The sequence below is a fragment of the Candoia aspera genome, chromosome 1 (assembly GCF_035149785.1).
Source record: "Candoia aspera isolate rCanAsp1 chromosome 1, rCanAsp1.hap2, whole genome shotgun sequence".
Lineage (NCBI taxonomy): Eukaryota > Metazoa > Chordata > Lepidosauria > Squamata > Boidae > Candoia > Candoia aspera.
In genome coordinates, this window is record NC_086153.1 from 169,237,379 (window position 1) to 169,257,018 (window position 19,640).

At 38.0% G+C, this 19,640-nt stretch overlaps 1 protein-coding gene across 3 annotated transcripts in view; it reads right to left on the minus strand.

The window, feature by feature from the left end:
* The window catches only part of RAMP1 (receptor activity modifying protein 1), a 322,064-nt gene that overhangs the window by 290,362 nt on the left and 12,062 nt on the right, over positions 1-19,640 (minus strand). Inside the window, exons 3-4 of one of the 3 annotated variants that reach the window (XM_063317897.1) lie at positions 18,789-18,865; positions 12,645-12,775 (exon numbers count right to left, since the gene is read on the minus strand). In XM_063317897.1, coding sequence (XP_063173967.1) covers positions 12,741-12,775; positions 18,789-18,865 — 112 coding nt within the window. In that variant the 3' untranslated portion in view covers positions 12,645-12,740. Of the gene's footprint in view, positions 1-11,425; positions 12,776-18,788; positions 18,866-19,640 lie in introns of those variants that run through there. The other 2 variants (XR_010068892.1, XM_063317896.1) reach the window with 2 other exon arrangements.

Below are 19,640 nucleotides of genomic sequence, written 5' to 3' on the forward strand. Positions count from 1 at the left end.
ATTATCAATTCTTTGGTCTTCTTCCTCGCAAATTCAATTATTATATCTCTTGGTTTCCAGTTAATTTTTGCATATTTCGAATTAACTCTGAATATTTTTTCTATATCTTCTTCTAGCCTTTCTTCCTCCCATTCAATTAAACTTGCAAGCATTTGAACCACTATTTCTCTTATTTCTGCCTCTTTTTTTTCAGGTACACCTCTAAGTCTAACACAATGTTCTTTTTCTTTTAACTCTAACACAGTTAATCGGTCTAATTCTATATCATTTTCTACTTCTAATTTCTCCACTCTTTCTCTTACCTCTTGAATATCTGCTTTTATTCTTTTGTCCATTGTCTCTAACTTATGATCTAACCTTTTTTCAAAGCCATCTATTTTCGCCTCTAATAGTTGCGTTAAATTTTGAGTAATATTTTGAATTGTTTTTTTGCGTAAAATCTTCAAACGTGGCTTTCAACCATTCTCCTTCCCCGGTTTCTGAGCCTCTGCTATTCTGTCTCCTTGTGTTCATTTTGCTCTTATAGAAATCTTTATTTACCTATTTTAATCACTACACCTAATGTTATATTTATCTATATAAAGCAATGTATAATATTTATATCAAAACATACAGAGCATACAATTCAAAATAATCTTATAAACATCTGCAATATAGTCCAATATGGTGTTAGAAATTAATTAATTAATTCGGTTCCTTTTAAGTGAGGACTGGCAGTAAAGTTTTTTTGTCTCCAAAGTATAGAAAAGTTTTTTTTCCCCCTTCCGCTGAGAAAGTTTCTTCTTCTTCACTTTTGTAGTCAAAAGTTGTTGTTTCTTTTACTAGAGATGAAGGGGGCTGCAGAATTGACTAGATAGCTAGGCTGCTCACGCGGGTTCTACCGATGTGCCTCCAGGCTTCCTGGCTGCTTTGTTGTTGTGGCGAAAGTGAAGTACTGAAAGAGAAAGCAAAGCTTTCGCCTGCCGCTCCGAAGCCGCTGGAGTCTTTCGCCGGCAGCGCTCCTTTCCTCGCGCTGCCTACGAGGTCTGCCCGTCTCTCTCCGACTCCGCAGAACTCTCGACCTTCGCAGGGTAGATATTAATTTTTCCGAGCTGTTACAAGGCTTGACCAGCCGCCATACTCCTTCACCGGAAACCCATCTTAATTCTTTCTTGTCAGCTCCATAATATGGATGGGAAATCTCCTAACTTGAATTTCACTGTTTATATAAAGAATGCAAACCAGTTTGGTGTAGTCATTAGTATCTGGCATGCTGAAGGAGTGTAAGCTTCTATTTGATATCCCCATCCTAGCTACAGTCTGGGAGGATTTTTATACGAACTTATTTGCCAGCTCCAAGGAGGAACAACCAGAAACGATGACTACGGAGCTTTTGACCCTTGATAATCTCCCTCCTTGGCCACCAGTGTCAGTGATAGAAATTAAACACATTATTCGGTCACTGAAATCTAATAAGGCACCTGGTGAAGACTTCCTATCCCCAGAACTTTCCAGGACACACGTTGACTGGTGGGCTTCACTGCTGGCAAGGCTGATCACATATATAGACAACACTGGTCGTATTCTAGCAGGTTGGGAACTTTCCATCATAGTTCCCATACACAAAAAAGGAGACAAGGAAGACCCCCGAAATTACAAACCTATGAGCCTATCAATATAACAGCTAAGATGTATGCAAAACATCTATTGAGAAAAATAGAGGATTGGGCAATTGAGAAGAATATTTTAGTGGAAGAACAGGCTGGGTTCAGACCTGGGTACTCCACAATAAGCAACTGTTTTGCTCTACACTATCTCATTACCAAATACGCAACAGAAGGTAAACATCTATGTACAACTTTCATAGATCTTAGTCCGGCATTTGACTCCATAAATAAAGACATCTTATGGAAGAAGCTTGCCAAGCTAAATATGGAACCTAGACTTCTATACCTGGTAAAGGCCTTCTATAAATACATACCTGAAAGTCCATACTGGAGTCAATTGCTCCCTTACACCCACTTACAAAGGTGTTAGACAAGGATGCACCTTGGCCCCAATGCTGTTTAATCTTTATGTTAATGACATCCCAGGATTTCTCCATTCTATGGATGTCCACATGCCAAAGATCCTTAACATCAACATCCTTTTGTATGCAGATGACATGGTTTTGATGGCACATTCCCAAGTAGGCCTGAGAAGATTGATGGGGAAATTTGGTGCCTATTGTGCTTCTAACTTTCTGAACATTAATAAGACTAAATCCAAAGTGGTGGTTTTTGGAAAAAGATAGCCCAAATACAATTGGCACTTGGATGGAGAGCCTATAAAACAAATCGATTCCTTCTCTTATTTAGGGCTGTTTTTTACAGATACAGGGTCTTGGGCCAATATCTTCAAATGAAGTTCTACAAAGGCAATAGTAAGCTCCCAAATGCTAACTAAATTACTTAGTTATAACCACCAAGTACTCTGCTCTCCATTTTAAAGGTCCAGAAAGCAAAAATTGTACCAGTGTTAACATATGGTACAGCCTTGTCTATCAAAAGCTTCCCTACATGAACAAAATCAAGCATGTTTTTTAAGAACTATTTTAGGGACCAACAAGAATACATCTGCAGCAGCAGTAAGAGCAGAAATAGGCACCCACTCTATCTATAGACTGACAGTAATCAAAGTTTTTAATTACTGGTGGAAGATCCTCTCAACGGAACCTGACAGACTTACCAAAACTGTGCCTTGAAGAACAGATGGGCCCACTCCAGCCCACCACATGGATCAATCAACTTCTCCAAATCATCTCACATCTCGGTTTCTCAACACAATATCTATTCTCAGCGGACATCAGGCCAAGGCAATATTTAAACAAAGAGTTCTGGATGTTAATGCCCAAACTGATATTGAGTCACTTGCAAACATCAGGCCGTTGAAATGCTGGCCAAAAACAAAATTTCTTTCCAAACAGAATAATACCTGACAATGGGTCTGACTCAATACCATAAAATAGTTCTTACCAGAGCAAGATTCAAGCAGTTGGATTCTATGGTCAAATATGGATGATTCCATCAAGTGCCATATTTTGAGTGAACATGTCTCTGTGGAGCATCAGAATAGAAGACATTGCACATGTCCAGTTTAACTGTCAATTATATGCCCCAGCAAGGGCTGATTACTTGCAGACACTACTTGACAGAACCATATATTGGGACTCCAAGAAATGATTATTTTGTTCCCTTCAGGGCACAAATATACTGTATATGTAGTCACTAGAACTGTTAAGTTTATAGTCAAGGCTGTCCAACAGAGAATACATTTTATAGAACACATTGGGGTGGCATGCAAAGGTGATGAATTCACCTAAACACATATTGTCTTCAAGTTTAATATTCATTTTACCATACATCTCTGCACCATATTTTATCTCATACTATTTTATCTTACTTTTTATCCTTTATCTTATCTTACTATATTTTATCTACCTTATCTCACCATAGCCTATTTTACCTCATCTTATTGTATCTTAATTTTGTTTTATTGTATCTTACTGTAGCTGATGCCATGCTTTGATATGGTCACTTGACTGATCAATAAAGTATACTACTATACTACACACATATAGAGGTGTAGAATACATATACAGTTAGTGTTCATTTGTTTTGTTCAAATGAGATTAAAAACACTGCAACTATTATATGCAGCAACTGTATCTACCATGCAGATAGGACATGATTGCTAATGTGAAAATTTCAGATCACATAAACACACAACCGATGCATATTTTGTTGGATTAGGCCAAACCAAACCAAAACAGCTTGGGTATTTGGTTGCCTCATTTTCTGGCAACATGATGATGATTTGGTTTTTATCCCACCTCTTCATATATAACTCAAGGTGGCAAACATACCTAATACTCTTGATTCCCATTTTCCCTGCAACAACAGTCCTGTGAGGTGGGTGAGGCTGAGAAAGAATGACTGGCCCAAAGTCACCCAGCCGGCTTTCCTGCCTAAGGGAGTCCTAAAACTCAATCCTGGGTTCTAGGCCAGCACCGTCACCACTACACCAAACTAGGTCTCAGAAACATATCCTTTCCTTGTTCTTATAGGAAAAATTGGTGATTGGCAATAATTGGAATAATTGCAAAATATGTGATCAATAATACAGTTAAAACATGAATAGTGTTTGGACACACATGGTCATCTCTATTTTCTTCACCAGCAGAGCTTTGAAATTTGAAGTGGGAGGTGATACAAGGAATTCTCAGTTGCTATTTTGATGGAATTTACTTCTGCAATTATCTTTATATTAATCATAAATTTACTGAAATATATCTGTTAAAAAGTGAATAAGAAAGCAAGTCTGAAGAATATCAAAATCAGACTTCTGACACCAGTTCAAATTAAAAAAGCATCTCACTAGAGAGATTCAGACAAAAAGCTAATCTGAAATCTATGTGGGTTAGAATGCTATGAGCCTCAAATGTTTTTTCTTTTTTCATTCAACAAGACATTACAACATACAAAATAAAATATATCAAGAAAGAAACACAGAGTGGACAGTCCAACTCAGTTTATATATGTTAAGCAATATAGATAGTAAACCTACGTAGGATTCATTGCAAAAAATGTGTTGGCTGATTTTTCCTGTGTCCTCAAAAATTATCTGAAGTGGGATTTTAAAAACATTATTCATACTTTGTGTTTAAGGCTTTGTACTTATATTATGGTGTGTTTTAACCTAGTTGCTGCTATGAATCTTGTAATTTTGTATTTTCATTGTAAACAATGTAGTATACAGGCTGCAAACATAGGGAATGTGATAAATAAGGAGAAATGAAAAAAAAAGTGCAGTCTAATCCTTACAGGACAGCTGCAGCATCCCGTTCCCTGTCATCAACGTTTTACCATGGAAGAAACAGCGGAAGTTTAACAGCACAAGTGACAAGTGAATGAAAGTCTTTAGAGCAGCCTTCTCAACCTTTTGACCCTGGAGGAACCCTTGAAATATTTTTCAGGCCTCGGGGAACCCCTGCACATTCACAGGCTCAAATATAGATCAGAAGTTACCAAATTATTATATGCTTTTTATGGGTAGGCCTGCATATATGCATTAACAGTGCTCTTAAACGAAAAGTAAAGAGTGAAACTTACCCCTTTAATGCGAAGTTGCCCAAATTTGAAATAATTTTTTAAATAAATTGTGATCTCCCAGGGAACCCCAATGAACTCTTGCAGAACCCAAGGGTCCCATGGAATCCAGGTTGAGAAAGCCTGCTTTAGAGAATTTCAGATCCCCCAAATAGTTGCATTGCTTCCAACCCATCAGCTCCCAGATTTACTGAAAGGAGGGGAAGGCAAAGCAATTAGTGGGTAATATAATGATGGTGGTGAGTTATAATTTATTTAATAGGAAAAGGAAGTCAGAAAAATCATTCTGAAAAGTAAACATTTGTATAGACAAGGCAAAACTACATGTTATATTGCATCTATGGCATGTAGTTGATCAGTATCATAATCAATGGCTACCTGCCTGCATTCTCCTTTAATCTTTTCTTTACTAGGAACTTTTAATTAAGTGTTTAAAAGTTCTGTCCACTTCTCATGACTGAAATGCTTCTTTGGATGGAGACTTGCTCAAAGGATAATATGCATTTAGGAACACAGTGACTGATTACCAGCTTAAGCCATTAGTACATTACAATATTGGTACTGTGTAGAAGTTTCAGTATCATCTGCTAGATGTCTTTAGCTTAGCTCTGATTTTATGTAACTTTTTTGGGGAAGAAGTCAACCAACATGCAGACATTCTCATAAAATGCTTGTGTATCTTTTTGAATGGTTGACAAAATCTCAGGAAAATTTATAAGGCAGTGCAATAGAGGTTGTCTTAATGCTAACAGAAAATAATCCTGATGTAAAGCAGACTGTTGAGCAGTATTTTCCTCCTGCTTATTAAACATCTTTTAAATATGCATCTGTCAACAATATTTAGAACAGGAATACAACTGACTCTTTCATGGCAAAATGTTATTTGAAACAAAATACGCAGTATAATAAGTAATTTTAAGAGGTTTGGGAACAGCCTCTTTTATTCAGTACTCCGTGCTCCCTGACAGCAGTGCCCATAGCAACGCGCACTGCACAAGTAAGACTGCAACAACACTAGCAGCTGTTCCTCTCTCAAGGAACTGAAGGAGCCAACAAAATCAGTATGCGTAGCTGTCTTGAGCTGCCCATCCTCTCCAAACAAGCCGCATGCATATCTCTTGCAAACATTCAGTCCAGCTGAAATCCGAGACACTTTGCTCAACACTATTTATAGATCGCAGATCTATAAACGTTTACCTTTGTCAGAAACATTCCTGTGCAAGTAAATTCCCCAGGGTGAGGGTTGAACGAATGGAAGAGCATGCTTTTTTTTTCTGTGAAGAGAAGAATAACAGTGTGAATTAGAAATTATATCCATTATGGTTTACAGACTTCATTCAAATTGTTTAAAAATGCATGCGCACACTCCAACATGAGGAAAGCCATCAAGGAGTCAAAGTGCAGGGGAACCCGTAATGGTGTGTGGCTGCCAGAAGCTGCCATGCTGCCAGTGGTGGCCGATGCTGCAGAGGGCAGGGGAATGAATAGTAATTGGTGCCAGGGAGAGCCACCAAGACTGAGTAACTCAGGACAAGGGCAGGATATGTTCTCTGTTGACTCCAAGTGCAGAATACCAAATAATAGATTTGTATCACAAGAAGGCAGATCCTGAATGAATATTGGAGAAACAAACTTTGTAACGGTTAAGAAGAGTTTGTTGAGGTCATGTTCAAGCTAAGGCTTCCATTTGGATTCCTGCATTTAGAAACCTAAATGCCCCTTCCTACTTAAGAATAGCAGAATAGAAACAAGGACTGAAATGATCTCTCTTCAGACTGAGTGAACGGGCTTTCAAGTGACAAGTCTCACCGATTATGAGCAAACGAAAAATGATGCATATTGGAATAGTTGTGAGGTTGCCTCTCTCCCAGCCCCCATACCAGGCATTCAGGCCCTGCAAACTGCAAACTGCAAACTCAGGCAAGCAGTAGAATGGAGTGACTCTGGGATAACACTGTTTTCCAGTTTGTTCAGTCTTTTTCACAAATTGCCAGCAGAAAATCTCAATGTAAGTAGGGACGGCCAAGGCAAAGGGCTGAAATCCAGGATCTGTATCATGGCCCTGTGCCAGCAATCTGCACTGGGAAACAGCTTCCCCTTCCCCATAAAGATTGCTAATGTGGGGGGTCAGAGATGGATTGGGACCATTGTGAGAGAAGAGAGATGAAGACCCCATTCCCACATTCTGGAAATAAGTGAGAAGAGGCCTCTATTCTTCAGAGTTCTGCTCTGCACACTGGATATTTTGCAAGTTACAGAATGATAGACTTTGACTACACCAGTAAAGCTCAGAAAGGAAATGCAACCTCCGTAGCCCTCTGAGTCAACATGACACATATGGCTACACGTGTTTACTTTTGAGTTGAAAAATCAATTTTAAAATGCTCACTGGAAACCTGCCTTCAAAAGCAGAGTTAAGAGGAGCAGACTTAACCTTTATTCCTCATAGTGGGGGATCTAACCTAGATTGACACACACACACACCTGGCACTGACAATTTGTCAGAAGAAGCCTGGCCTAATGGGGACATTGTATGGTAAATGAGCATCTTGCCTGAGGCTTTGTGTCTCAGGCAAGATGCTAAAAGAGAGACAGTGAAAAAATGGGGAGATGGAGAGAGTATGAAAAAAAACATTGTTGTTGGAAGAATTAATTAGAATCTGGCATACTTTATTAAACGTGTCACTTTTGCAAAAAGTATGGATTTAGCACCACCAGTGCATAAGGCTATGGATATTTATGGAACCTCCTGATTTTTTCAACCAGTTGAAAATCATAGTTACCTCTGTGCCAATATTTTTATTGATAAGATTTGTTGGTTCAGTGATGTAATTATTATTTTGCTGACATTCCACATAAATATAATTTAGGCATTTTTGTATTTTGGAACTGAATTCTCCATCTTCTTGTGACTATACCCTTGAAACCAGCAAAATTGCTGAAAGGAGTCTTCATGCAACACCGTTCTTACACCACCACCTTCTGACAGAAAGGTCTGCACCATGAGCTCCCTGCCTCATGTTGCCATGTTTCTGTTGTCTCTTAGTATATTCCCTCAAAAGGTTAGATATCAGTAAAACATCCTTCCTGATATTTTGAAATTAATAATATGTTATTGTGATGGGAAGAAGGAATAAACTTGAGGAACAGGAGGAAGAGCTCCAACGAAGACAATGGCCAGATAAAAGAATTCTGAGTTTGAGGCAGAAATGTAATTTGAGAAAGTGCCTCAGACATGACCCTCCCTAGTTCTCATGAAGATGAAGGAAGGGAGGGGGGAAGTGAATTCAGACTTGCATGATTCTGTTACTATAACTTTATAATTAAAAGTATTAACTTGTATATCTTTGGTTTCCAACTTTGATCTATCTTGGAGGACTGACAGTTACGTTACTCATACAACTTTTTATACAGAGAATATAAATTGTTTCTCTTCTCTAGTCCTTAAGGGCATTGGCTTCTTCTGCTGTCTTCCATTTTTCCCCTCTTGGAATTGTTGGCAATTGTGCTTTCAGTATTTCCTCTTTGGGAATATTTCCCCATAGTTATCAATGTTCTGAGTTGGTAAAAACTGCTTTCTTGATACCCAAGGTACTCAACTTTTTGATTATGTGCCAGCAAGTCAAGTGTTGATTCTTAGCAATCACATAGATAGGCCTTTTCCAGGATGAATCTGTCTCAAACCTGGTCCTTCAGGTCTTCCAATAGTGCAGCAATTGCCACTGTAACCGAGTCTATCCATTTTGCTGTTGGCCATCCTCTTCTCTTTCTCTCCACCTTTTCCAGCATTAGAGTCTTCTCCAATTATGGTCTTCGCATAATGTGTCCAAAATAGTATAATTTGAGCCTGGTCACATCTGCCTTGAATGAGAACTCCAGGTTGATTTGTTTCATGATCCATTTGTTTTTTTGGCTGTCCATGGTATTCTCAGGAGTTTTTTCCAACTTCATAATTCAAAAACTTCTTCAAAGTCCAACTTTTGCTTCCATAAGGGCCACAGGGAAAACCATTTCTTGCACTATTCTGATCTTTGTAGGTATAGACACATCATGCTACCTGAATATGTTTTACCAAGGCCTTCATTGCTACTCTACCAAGTGCTAGTCTATGGCATATGCTTGTTCCTTTGCTGTTGATGGTTCATCCTAAAAGGCATAAGTTATCCACCAGTATCTCTGTTGTCAATTCTAAGGCTGGTTATTGTGCCAGTTGCCATTAGTTTGGACTTCTTTATATTTAATTTTAGTCCTATTTTTTCACTGTGCTTCTTACCTTATATTACTAGGGCTTGCAGATCCTTTGCATTTTTGGCTATCAGGGTAGTTGATAGCCAAAAATGATATTAGCATAGTGCAGGTTATTGATGTTTCTTCCTCCAGTTTTAAAAACATGCTAATTTTCTTCCAGTCCAGCTTCCTTTAATATATGCCCAGCATATAGGTTGAATACATCAGGGGAGAGTATAGTTTTGTCTCACTCCTGAAGTCAGTCTGTTCTGCTGTTTGGTGTGTATTGTAACCTGTGTATAGGTTTCACATGAGAATGGGATGTTCTGGAATTCCCATTTTTATAAGTCTGTTAAATTCCATAGCTTGACATGATTGACACAATCAAAGGCCTTTCTATAATCAATAAACTTTTTAGTTTCCCTTAATTTCAAAAACCTGTAGCATTATAAAGCACTTTTCCCATCACTTTCCACTACTCCTTACCTTAAAAAGTCTTCCCTGGTGGTTAATATTTAATCAAAAAGAAATGCATAGTTGTAGGGTGGGGAATACCTGGCTTGGAAGGTATTGTAGTTAACTGAAACTGAGTATGAGCCAGCACTATGAATTGCCTGAAAAAAAAAAGGGAATTAGAGAAAGCTAAGATACTCTGCTCTACTTCTTCATTCCATCTGAATCAGAAGTGCTTGAGATAGGGATGAGAACCAATAAATTGAATCTATCCTGCCAGGCTAGGTCCGGTCAATATATTATCATTGGGTCTGCCTGCTGCACTCATTTGTGCAAAGAAATTGCTTGGTTTCAGTAATCTGTTCCCTGACAATGTCAGTTTGAGTTATAGCAATGCACTTAACCTGTAGTTTGTCCCTGAGGATTGTTTGGCAGTTTGAAATGGTACAGAATGCAATTGCTGGATTGTTACATTGAACAATATGAAACATTGATCTTCAGGGCTCAGTGATGGAACACTTGTGTACGAAGTCCTAGGATACTATTTTTAGGAGAGCTCACCAAGACTCAGGCTATAAGATCAGCAAGGGAAGCTTTGTGAATGCACCAGCAGATATTGTCCCTAACACAGTGTCTCAATATTGGGCTTCCTTGATGGTGTGTCATTTTAGATAACCAAAAACATGTTTGTCTCCCTGAGGTTTGGGGATGTCATCTGGCCCACTTGAAATGTATTTTCCTTTTATTTTGTCTCATAGGCTGGATGTTGCATAGCAATGCTCCATTTGTTATTATGCTGTGTATTGCCCTAACATCCAATGGGAGAAAGGGACATGTATACATAGAATGCAATGATAAATCAGTACCAGATGGACTTAAAATCTGATCCCTTCACTTCAAAATGGTAATTGCAATGCCAAGACTCAACTGAGAGCCAGTCTGGTGTAGCGGTTAAGGCACCAGGCTGGAAACCAGGAGACCATGAATTCTAGTCCCGCCTTAGGCCCAAAGCCAGCTGGGTGACCTTGGGCCAGTCCCTCTCTCTCAGCCCTAGGAAGCAGGCAAGGGCAAACCACTTCCAAAAAACCTTGCCAAGAAAACTGCAGGGATGTGCCCAGGCAGTCACCAGCAGTCAACACTGACTCGAAGGCATAACAACAGCATCACTCAACTGCATCATTATATTTAAAGTCATATAATTTTAAACAATATAAAAGGGTGACATGGGGAGAAGCAGGCAGTTTTAAGTCATAATTTTCTTAGTAACTGTTGATTGAATAAACCACACCTGGCTGAGTTCGCACACAAACTCATGAGTTCATGTGTGGAGCCAGTCAGTATTTGCCTCTTCCTTCCACTCCTCATCAGCTTGACTTCTTTTCCTCGGCTTCTGTTATGTGCAAGTGATCATTCCATTGGCCCCACCGAATACACATTGCTCTGAGAGACTGCATTCCTGAAATCAAAGGGATTTCTGTTGATTGTAACTGTTATTCTCTCATTTATACCCTGCATTTCCTATGAAAGTGCAAAGCCTAGGGAGGAGTATTGATACATCAATATATGAAAAATAAACCATGTCCAAAGCAATGTAAAGCTTACATGTTTTGGCCGGATTTTATTGTTCAAAACAAATCAGTATTATTTATAACTACCAGTTATGGCATCTTTTCATTCTACATCTCATAGACTCTTCAGTGCATACATGGAACAGCCAACAGCTGTGAGCCAATATGTAGACATTCTCGTCCTCAGGTAGGGAATTCCACCAAAGTTAATCAAAAATTAGCTGTTGCCACCAATGTTGTATGGTGTATAGTTTCTTTATTAATAGATTTACTACTTTACTACTAAATTTCTTAGTGTTGTAGGTTTTTATTAGAAAGGTACCTCACAAACTTTGTTTTATATTTTGCCAATAATTTGGTATTTTTCCTATGAGTTAATGTCTGCACTAATTATGCCCACATAAAAATATTTATCATGAACATTTGTTCATACAAAAGTAATCTATTAGGAAAAACATTAATATGCCTTGGAAATAGTAATATTATTTGAATGAACTTATACTTAATCATAGGATTTTCTAAAAAATGTTGCTATGTTAATTTTTCAGCCAGAGGAATATCCCATGCTTTTAAATACCATTGTAATGCAATGAACAATATATATTGGTTTTCCAGTGTTTTTAGCCAACAAAAGGAGTTGAAATGGTTTCTTATACTGCATCGCAGACAGTGTTCTTATGGATACACGGGTGCTGATGTGCATCACCAGCATTTTTTTTCAAATTACCTTATCTGAAAAAATAGTCCATAGTCCCAAGGGAAGTGTGTGATTACCAAGGAGAATAAAAACATACAGAAAGAACCAGGAAAGGGAAGCTTAAATTTGAAGAAGTGAAGACTGAAGCAGCACTAGTGCAAGCATGTCTCTAATATGATTAATATCAGTTCAGACAATGAGAACAATTTCTCAGTGGATTCTCTTGACTTCAGCAAAATATTTGTTAGCTAAAGAATATGCATATTTTTTTCCTCTGGGTAGCGGAATGTTTTCTACCATTAGACACTGTCTCTAAAATTACTTTTTTCCAGAATCCAGATCTCTACAGAAGACACAGCAAAGTAGTCCTTCAGTACAGCTTGGACGTTGGAGACTTTGGGGTTCATCTTCACCAATGTTATCTTGGGCTTTTGGGTATTAAAAAAGTTTAAACAATGCCTTCACTGTGTTTGCTTTGCCACACTACCAATGCCGTCATGAGTAGGGTGATAAAAATAGGTACAACAATGAATGGACACAAAATGATGTTAGGGGGATCTCCTACAGCTCTTCCTGAAACAGGGCAGTTTTTGAAGTAGTGCCTATGAATTGTTATGAAGAACTGATCCACCAGTTGGTTTGGCCAGTAACAATCCAGTTTCTCAGCTATCAGGATGGTGCAATTGGTAAGCTCCTTGTAACAGCTGCAAAAGAGACAAGGACACTTGTTAAGAAATGTCACTCAGTCATTAAGGGCCACCGCATATGTTATACAGAGGCAAAGCCTGAATTCCTGCGGTTACTGTTTCAGGGTCAAAATATCATAGGTATATCTTTAAATGTGTGAAATTTATTTTATTTAATTTCTATAGCCTCCCAACTCAACAAGTGACTCTGGGCAGCTTACAATCATAAAAAATAAAACAATTAAAATAATTAAAAACAATTAAACAGTACAAAATAAATATATATGGTCACTAAGAAACGGGGCTCTTAACACACTCAGGGCCCGGGCACATAACCAGGTCTTCACGGCCTTATGGAAGGCCAACAGGGTTGGGGGACACCCCGATCTCTGAAGGGAGAATATTCCAGAGGGCAGGTGCTACGGCAAAGAAAGCACATAACAATTCTCCCAAAGTGTCTTATGAGCAGTACAAACAGTTGTAAATACGTATGATTAAAAACCAAAGGCATTTCTAGAATCCTTCCCACCAGAAAACTGGTGGCGCTGGCCCTGGGGGGAGAGGAGGTGGCAGTCCAAGTGAGCAAGCTTCTAGATCAGGGTTTCTCAACCAAGGTACTGTGGAGCCCTCGGGTTCTGTGAGAGGTCCCTAGGGGTTCCCTGGGAGATCACGATTTATTTATAAAATTATTTTAAATTCGGGCAACTTCACATTAAAGACGTAAGTTTCATTCTTTATTTTTAGTTTAAGAACACTGTTACTGTATATATATAGGCCTACACGTGAAACGAATATAATAGTTTCGTAACTTCTGGCCTATATTTGAGCCTGAATGTGCAGGGGTTCCCCAAGGCCTGAAAAATATATTTCAAGGGTTCCTCCAGGGTCAAAAAGTTGAGAAAGGCTGGGGTAGACAGTAAGGAAGATGACCTTGATGGTGATATGCAGGACCTGTTGCCTAGCCAAAGGGCCTAAAGCATTGTTTAAGTCCAGAACAGCCAGATAACATTAGGAAGAAACTCAGACAGATGCCTCCCTAATTCACTGGAGTATAAGGAGGAGGAGGAGGTCCATCACAATCTGACTTGCAAGATTCTCTTATTATAGCCAATCTCAATAAAAGTAGTTTTAGCCTTCCTGGGGAGTTGATTTTCTGGTCTGGTCCATCTAGTGGGGCTGGCAAAGAGGAAAATAACTAGATGTCTCATCCGTTCCACCCTGTCCAATCTCATCAGAGATAAACAAAATACATTTTTATTTCCAAAGAAAAAAATGTAAAAAACAAATGCCCTTATTAACTTATAATATTAAAGTGCAAACATTCAGAGATGAAGAGGATAATCTCCAAAACTGTTCAGATTGCAGTAGGATAACTTAAACAGTGGGCAAAAGAAAATGCAGTGTTGCAAGCAGACCACAAGATGGTATTTGTTTGCCACAAATGTCTAATTCTTTGCCCTGAAATCTTGTTTTAAAAAAATGACTGTTAAATGTTTCAAATGAGCATTACAAGTTACAAGAAAATTCTAAAGAATGGCTGTTATCTTGCTACATAGCCTGGCAGATGGATAAAAGGCTGTTACTCACTCCATTTTACAATTTATACAGGAAAATTAGAAACATTAGACTTGTGTAACACAGAAAAAATAATTTGAGAACCTGATGCAACTTCCTAACAAGATTGTTAGCTATTTCTACTGAAACAGGACCTAAAGAGTTCATTCTTGGGCTACACTAGCTTCCTTCCAATGCCAAGACTGAGGGTGGTGAATGATCATAGCCCCATTCTATTCCCTCCCTTGGGTCAGAGTTTCTCCTTGAGTTGTTTTTAAAACAACCCATGTGGGGAGGGCCAAGGCAATTGACTCTGTGCACAGCTAAGAGCCGTTTCTCAGTTGAGATAATGTCTACTGGGAGCATCTGCCGCCTGTACAAGGAATGGGTGTCTGCAGGCCAGCTGTGAATGTCAGACCTTCAATATATTTGTATTTGTTTTTACACCACCTTAGGAAAATTGTTAGGAAAACCCCAACCCTAACCTTAGTTTTAAATAATCCAATGACCCTTAAATAAGGAAATAAATTCCTTAAGACAAGTCGCTCCAATTTCTCAAAGAGCATACTCCTGAATACTAAATGTAACTTTATGTAATTGACACTTCCATTTATTAAAAATAGAAACTCTTCAGCACTATTTGCAGAAATTCAAGTTTGCATCATAAAAGCATTTGTTAAACTGCATAGAACTGAATGAATGGCTAGTCACCAATGTTACTATTTTGTACCAGCATAATCATATCTGATCAGAACGGCAAGATTGTTTTTGTAAAAACAGCACAGACCTACCACCTAAAACTGCATTAACAAATAATATTGGATGTTGCAACAGTCTTTGGAGCTTTGGAGCTTTCTTATTCTACTATAAGTTAATTTTTCCTCTAGGTTTAGAGGAAAAATACAAAGTATGAATTTAAAAATTTATTTTTACTCACAGATACTTTAATGTATATGGTCTATTGACCTTTATTAAATGAAGTAAAAACCAAGAAATCAATACAAGATGAAAACAAATCTATAGATTTTCTTCAAAAAAGCAAATGTTAATAAACTCAGAGCAATAAGCAGGAGAAGCTAGTAGGAAAAGAGGCTCAAAAAGGATGAGAATTGAAAAAAGGAGATATTTAAAAAAACCCACTAAGGCTTCCAAACAGGCAAATAAAGAGGACAGCAGAAGCAGCTAATACGGCTAAACAGAAAACCTGATAAAGAGCTGAAAACAAGGCCACATACAGGAAATGGAAAGTATGTTCTGGAAGAATGGATGAGACCACCATCCTCATCTGCATGGGCAAACTTTCAAAATTAAAAATTAATGAAATATACATTTATTTTGTTTTATTTTGTTTAAATGTTAAAATTCCTTCAAAGACTGCACAAATGAATACTTGTATATTTATATACCTGAAAAATATATATGAAGAACTTTAAAACTATTATATGAAATAAACTATATGCATAAAAAGAAAAAAATCTGAACTAAACTGAAAAAAGCTAAAAAAAAAAGACAAAAAGGAGACATTTAAAAAAAAATAAAATTAAGAAGGAAAAAACAGAAAAAAGGAAAAAACAAAGAATATAGAAGAAATTATATTAGCAAACTATTCAAATATCGACATTACACTACCATCCTATCACTTCAAACTTCTAATTTTAAATTAATACAAATTATTACATTCAATTATTAAACACTGAATTGAACCTGACTGAACATGATACAGAATCATATTGTCTGATCTTGCCTCTCCTTTTATACAAAAAAGGTTTTATACAAAGGCTTTGATTTTTATTAAGCCAACTTTTAGATTCTCATACAAAAATATCCTTTTAATAGAGCAATATCTAACCCATTGATGGTGAACCTATGACACTCGTGTCAAAGGTGACAAACCATGACGTTTTGGGTGACACGCCAGCATTCACCAACACCCAGCAACTATTCTCCCTGTTTGAGTTACCAAAGAAACTGAACGAACAAAAGGCACTGCAACTGCCCCCACCTGCCTATCTCCCCCCATCTCTGCCCTTTTGGCCGCCACATGGCTCTCCGGCTTCTTGCCATACCCCGAGAAGCCCCAGCTGCATCAGCCCAGTCCCAGCTGCAGCCGCCCTGGCCGCCTCCGAGACCCCTTCCACCCTGCCCTCCATCACCCCAGTTCACCTTGCCCCAGCTCACTTTTGCAAGTGGTTTCACCAGGAACCAGCTTTGTGCGAAGGGTAATAACCATTTTTTAAAAATAAATGAATATGTAAAGAATTGTTTCTCTTTTGTTCAGTTTGTGTGTGTGTGTGTGTGTGAGAGAGAGAGAGAGAGAATTAGACAGACAGAGATGCCAGCAGAGTCAAGTTAGGCATTTTCCAAATTTTTGACATGCCAAGCCCAAAAGGTTCGCCATCACTGATCTAGCCCATAAGGAATTACCAGTCCATGTCCATGTCCACGTCCAATGTATTACTTCTCCAGCATGGGAAGGATGACAGCCTGCCTCTGCAAGTGTAATCATCTCATTTTTGGCCCAGGTTTTCCAAAGAAAATATTACCAGCCAGCCATATTTTTGTACAGTTTATTGTTTTAGTCTGAACTGCCTGTTTATGTTTACGTGAGTTTTAACTATTTTAATTATTTTTACTGTTTTTTCTGGATTTTGTAAGTCTTCTGGAGTGGGGGGGATAACAAATCAAATAAATTAAGTTAAATTTATATAGAAATTACCTCAAAGCATCAATTTCTCATGAATACTACAATCAAATTTTAGTTTTCTGCCCAATAAGGCCCAAATACGTCTGACAGCCTTCAATACTGAAAAAATTACCAAATTCCCACTATAATTAGAATTTGCTAGAAGCTCAGCCCATAATAAGCCAAAGCTACCCTTGTCATATGAGAGCATTAACTTTAACAGAGAAATCCTGGATACTTATTTCTTCAATAAAAATTTAACCATTAATTTATCTATCTGTTTAAAATATTTCAGTGGAACCAACAGAGGCACTGCTCTCAAAATGTGTATCAGTCTTGTTACAATATTCATTTTCACCACACTGATTCCACAATAGCTAAGGTGTTTTCATCTACCTTGTTACATCTTTTTTCATATACATAATACAAACTTAAATGTTCTTATCCACTAGACAGGATAATTATTCCTAGGGGCAATAATCCTCACCTATTCAACAGATTCTGGACAATAAACAAAACATACATTTTTACTTACATCCTTTGGGATGTTATTGCTAGTAGGCATAATATTAAACATTCCAATTTATTGTATACCCAGAAAATAAACAAATAGATAAATATTCATATTCCACATTTTTTAATATATAACTCAAGGTGGAGAACATACCTAATTCTCCTGCTTCCTATTTTCCCCACAACAACAACAATCCTGTGAGGTAGGTTTGGCTGGGAGAGAGTGACTGGCCCAAAGTCACCCAGCTGGCTTTCATGCCTAAGGCAGGACTAGAACTCACCATCTCCTGGTTTTTAGGCTAGCACCTTCACCACTACACCAAACTGCCTCTTTTATATTTGCCATGTAAGCTGTACCATTGTACAATTTCTACAAATTTGGGTAAAGATCTTTGGTGAACACTGAAGAAAACCAAAGTGCCATCTGTACACATAATAGCAAGTTATGCCCCTTCCTGGATCGGAAAGCCCTCCGCTCAGTCACTAATGCCCTAGTCATCTCCCATATAGACTATTGCAATGTGCTCTACATGGGGCTACTCTTGAAGAGTATTCGGGAGCTACAGCTGGTTCAGAATGTGGCCGCATGAGCAGTCTTGGGTGCCCCAAGGATGGCACAAGTAACACCTTTGCTGTGGGAGCTGCATAGGGTGCCAGTTTGCTTCCGGGTCCAATTCGAGGTCTTGGTTATCACCTTTAAAGCCCTACATGGCATGGGTCCAGGTTACCTGAGGGACTGTCTCACCCCCATTACATCGACCCATCCCACCCTGTCAGGCAGAGAGGGCATGTTATGGACCCAATCCATGAGAGATTGTCGATTGGTGGGGACCAGGAAGAGAGCCTTTTCTGCCGTGGCCCCCACCCTATGGAACACTCTTCCCCCAGAGGTGAGGCAGGCCTCTGCTCTCCTGGCCTTCTGGAAAGGGGTAAAGACCTGGCTTGGGGCAGGAGGGGGTAATCACCCCTTGGGGTGGTTAGCACCCTAAAAAGGCTCCCATGTATTCATGAATTTAAATTAAGAACTCTTAATATCTCCATCTTGAATTTTATATTTTATACTTACATTTACATTTATATTTTATATTTATATTTTATACTTATATTTTATATTTATATTTATATTTTATACATATTTATATTTAAGAAGTACTGTTTTTATTGAATTTTAATTTGTATTTATTTTTAGTTTTTCTGTAAACCGCCCAGAGTCACTCTCTGAGTGAAATGGGCGGTGATGAAATTCGAAATATAAATAAAATAAATAAAATAAAAACTTACATTCACATTCAGTGACACATATTCCTTGCATATTTCCAGTTTGTCTTATTAGGCATGGCAAGGATCCCAACACCAAACTGAAAATTAAGATGGAAAAAGAGCATTCCTGACAAACTCCATGTGGCATTTTAATTGTTGAGGAGAGAATTCCATTAGTGATTAATCAAGCAAAGGGACACTAAATCGATACCCAAGAAATAAATGCTATAGGAAATCTAAACTTCTTCATCACTTGAACCCAAAACTTCATTTGCATCATATCAGAAGGTTTTTTTCTGTAGCCAATGATTCCAAAAGCATCAATCAATTATTACCAGGATACAGAGCTAATATATCAACCAAGAGGCTAATATTATCTGAGGCATGATGCATTTCATATACATATCAGGCAGCAGGTTGTACAATTCATTGGGTCCTTACCAGCTTTCAATGTTTATAGTTATATAAGCTTCATAATATGAAGCTGGCAGGGCCTTTTTGTCATTTTATTTATTTATTTATTTGATTTCTATAGCCGCCCATCTTAATATATTTCCAACAATATAAAAGCTACTCACTCAATTTTTTTTTGTACCATGTACAGTTATTCCATGTGGCTCTGGAGACTTTCCAGATTTTATTATTTATTTATTTATCATACTTTTATCACCACCCATCTCCCTCATACGGGGGACTCAGGGCGGTTCACAATAAAACAGTTTAAAATTCAATAAAATCATAAATAGTATCATTAATCCATAAATATCAATATCAATAAATAAATATAAAATGTAATGAGATCCAAGTAATGGCAGATCTACCCAAAGGGGGAGCAAGACTGGCCTTGGCAGGACTAGGGAGCCAACCAACTCC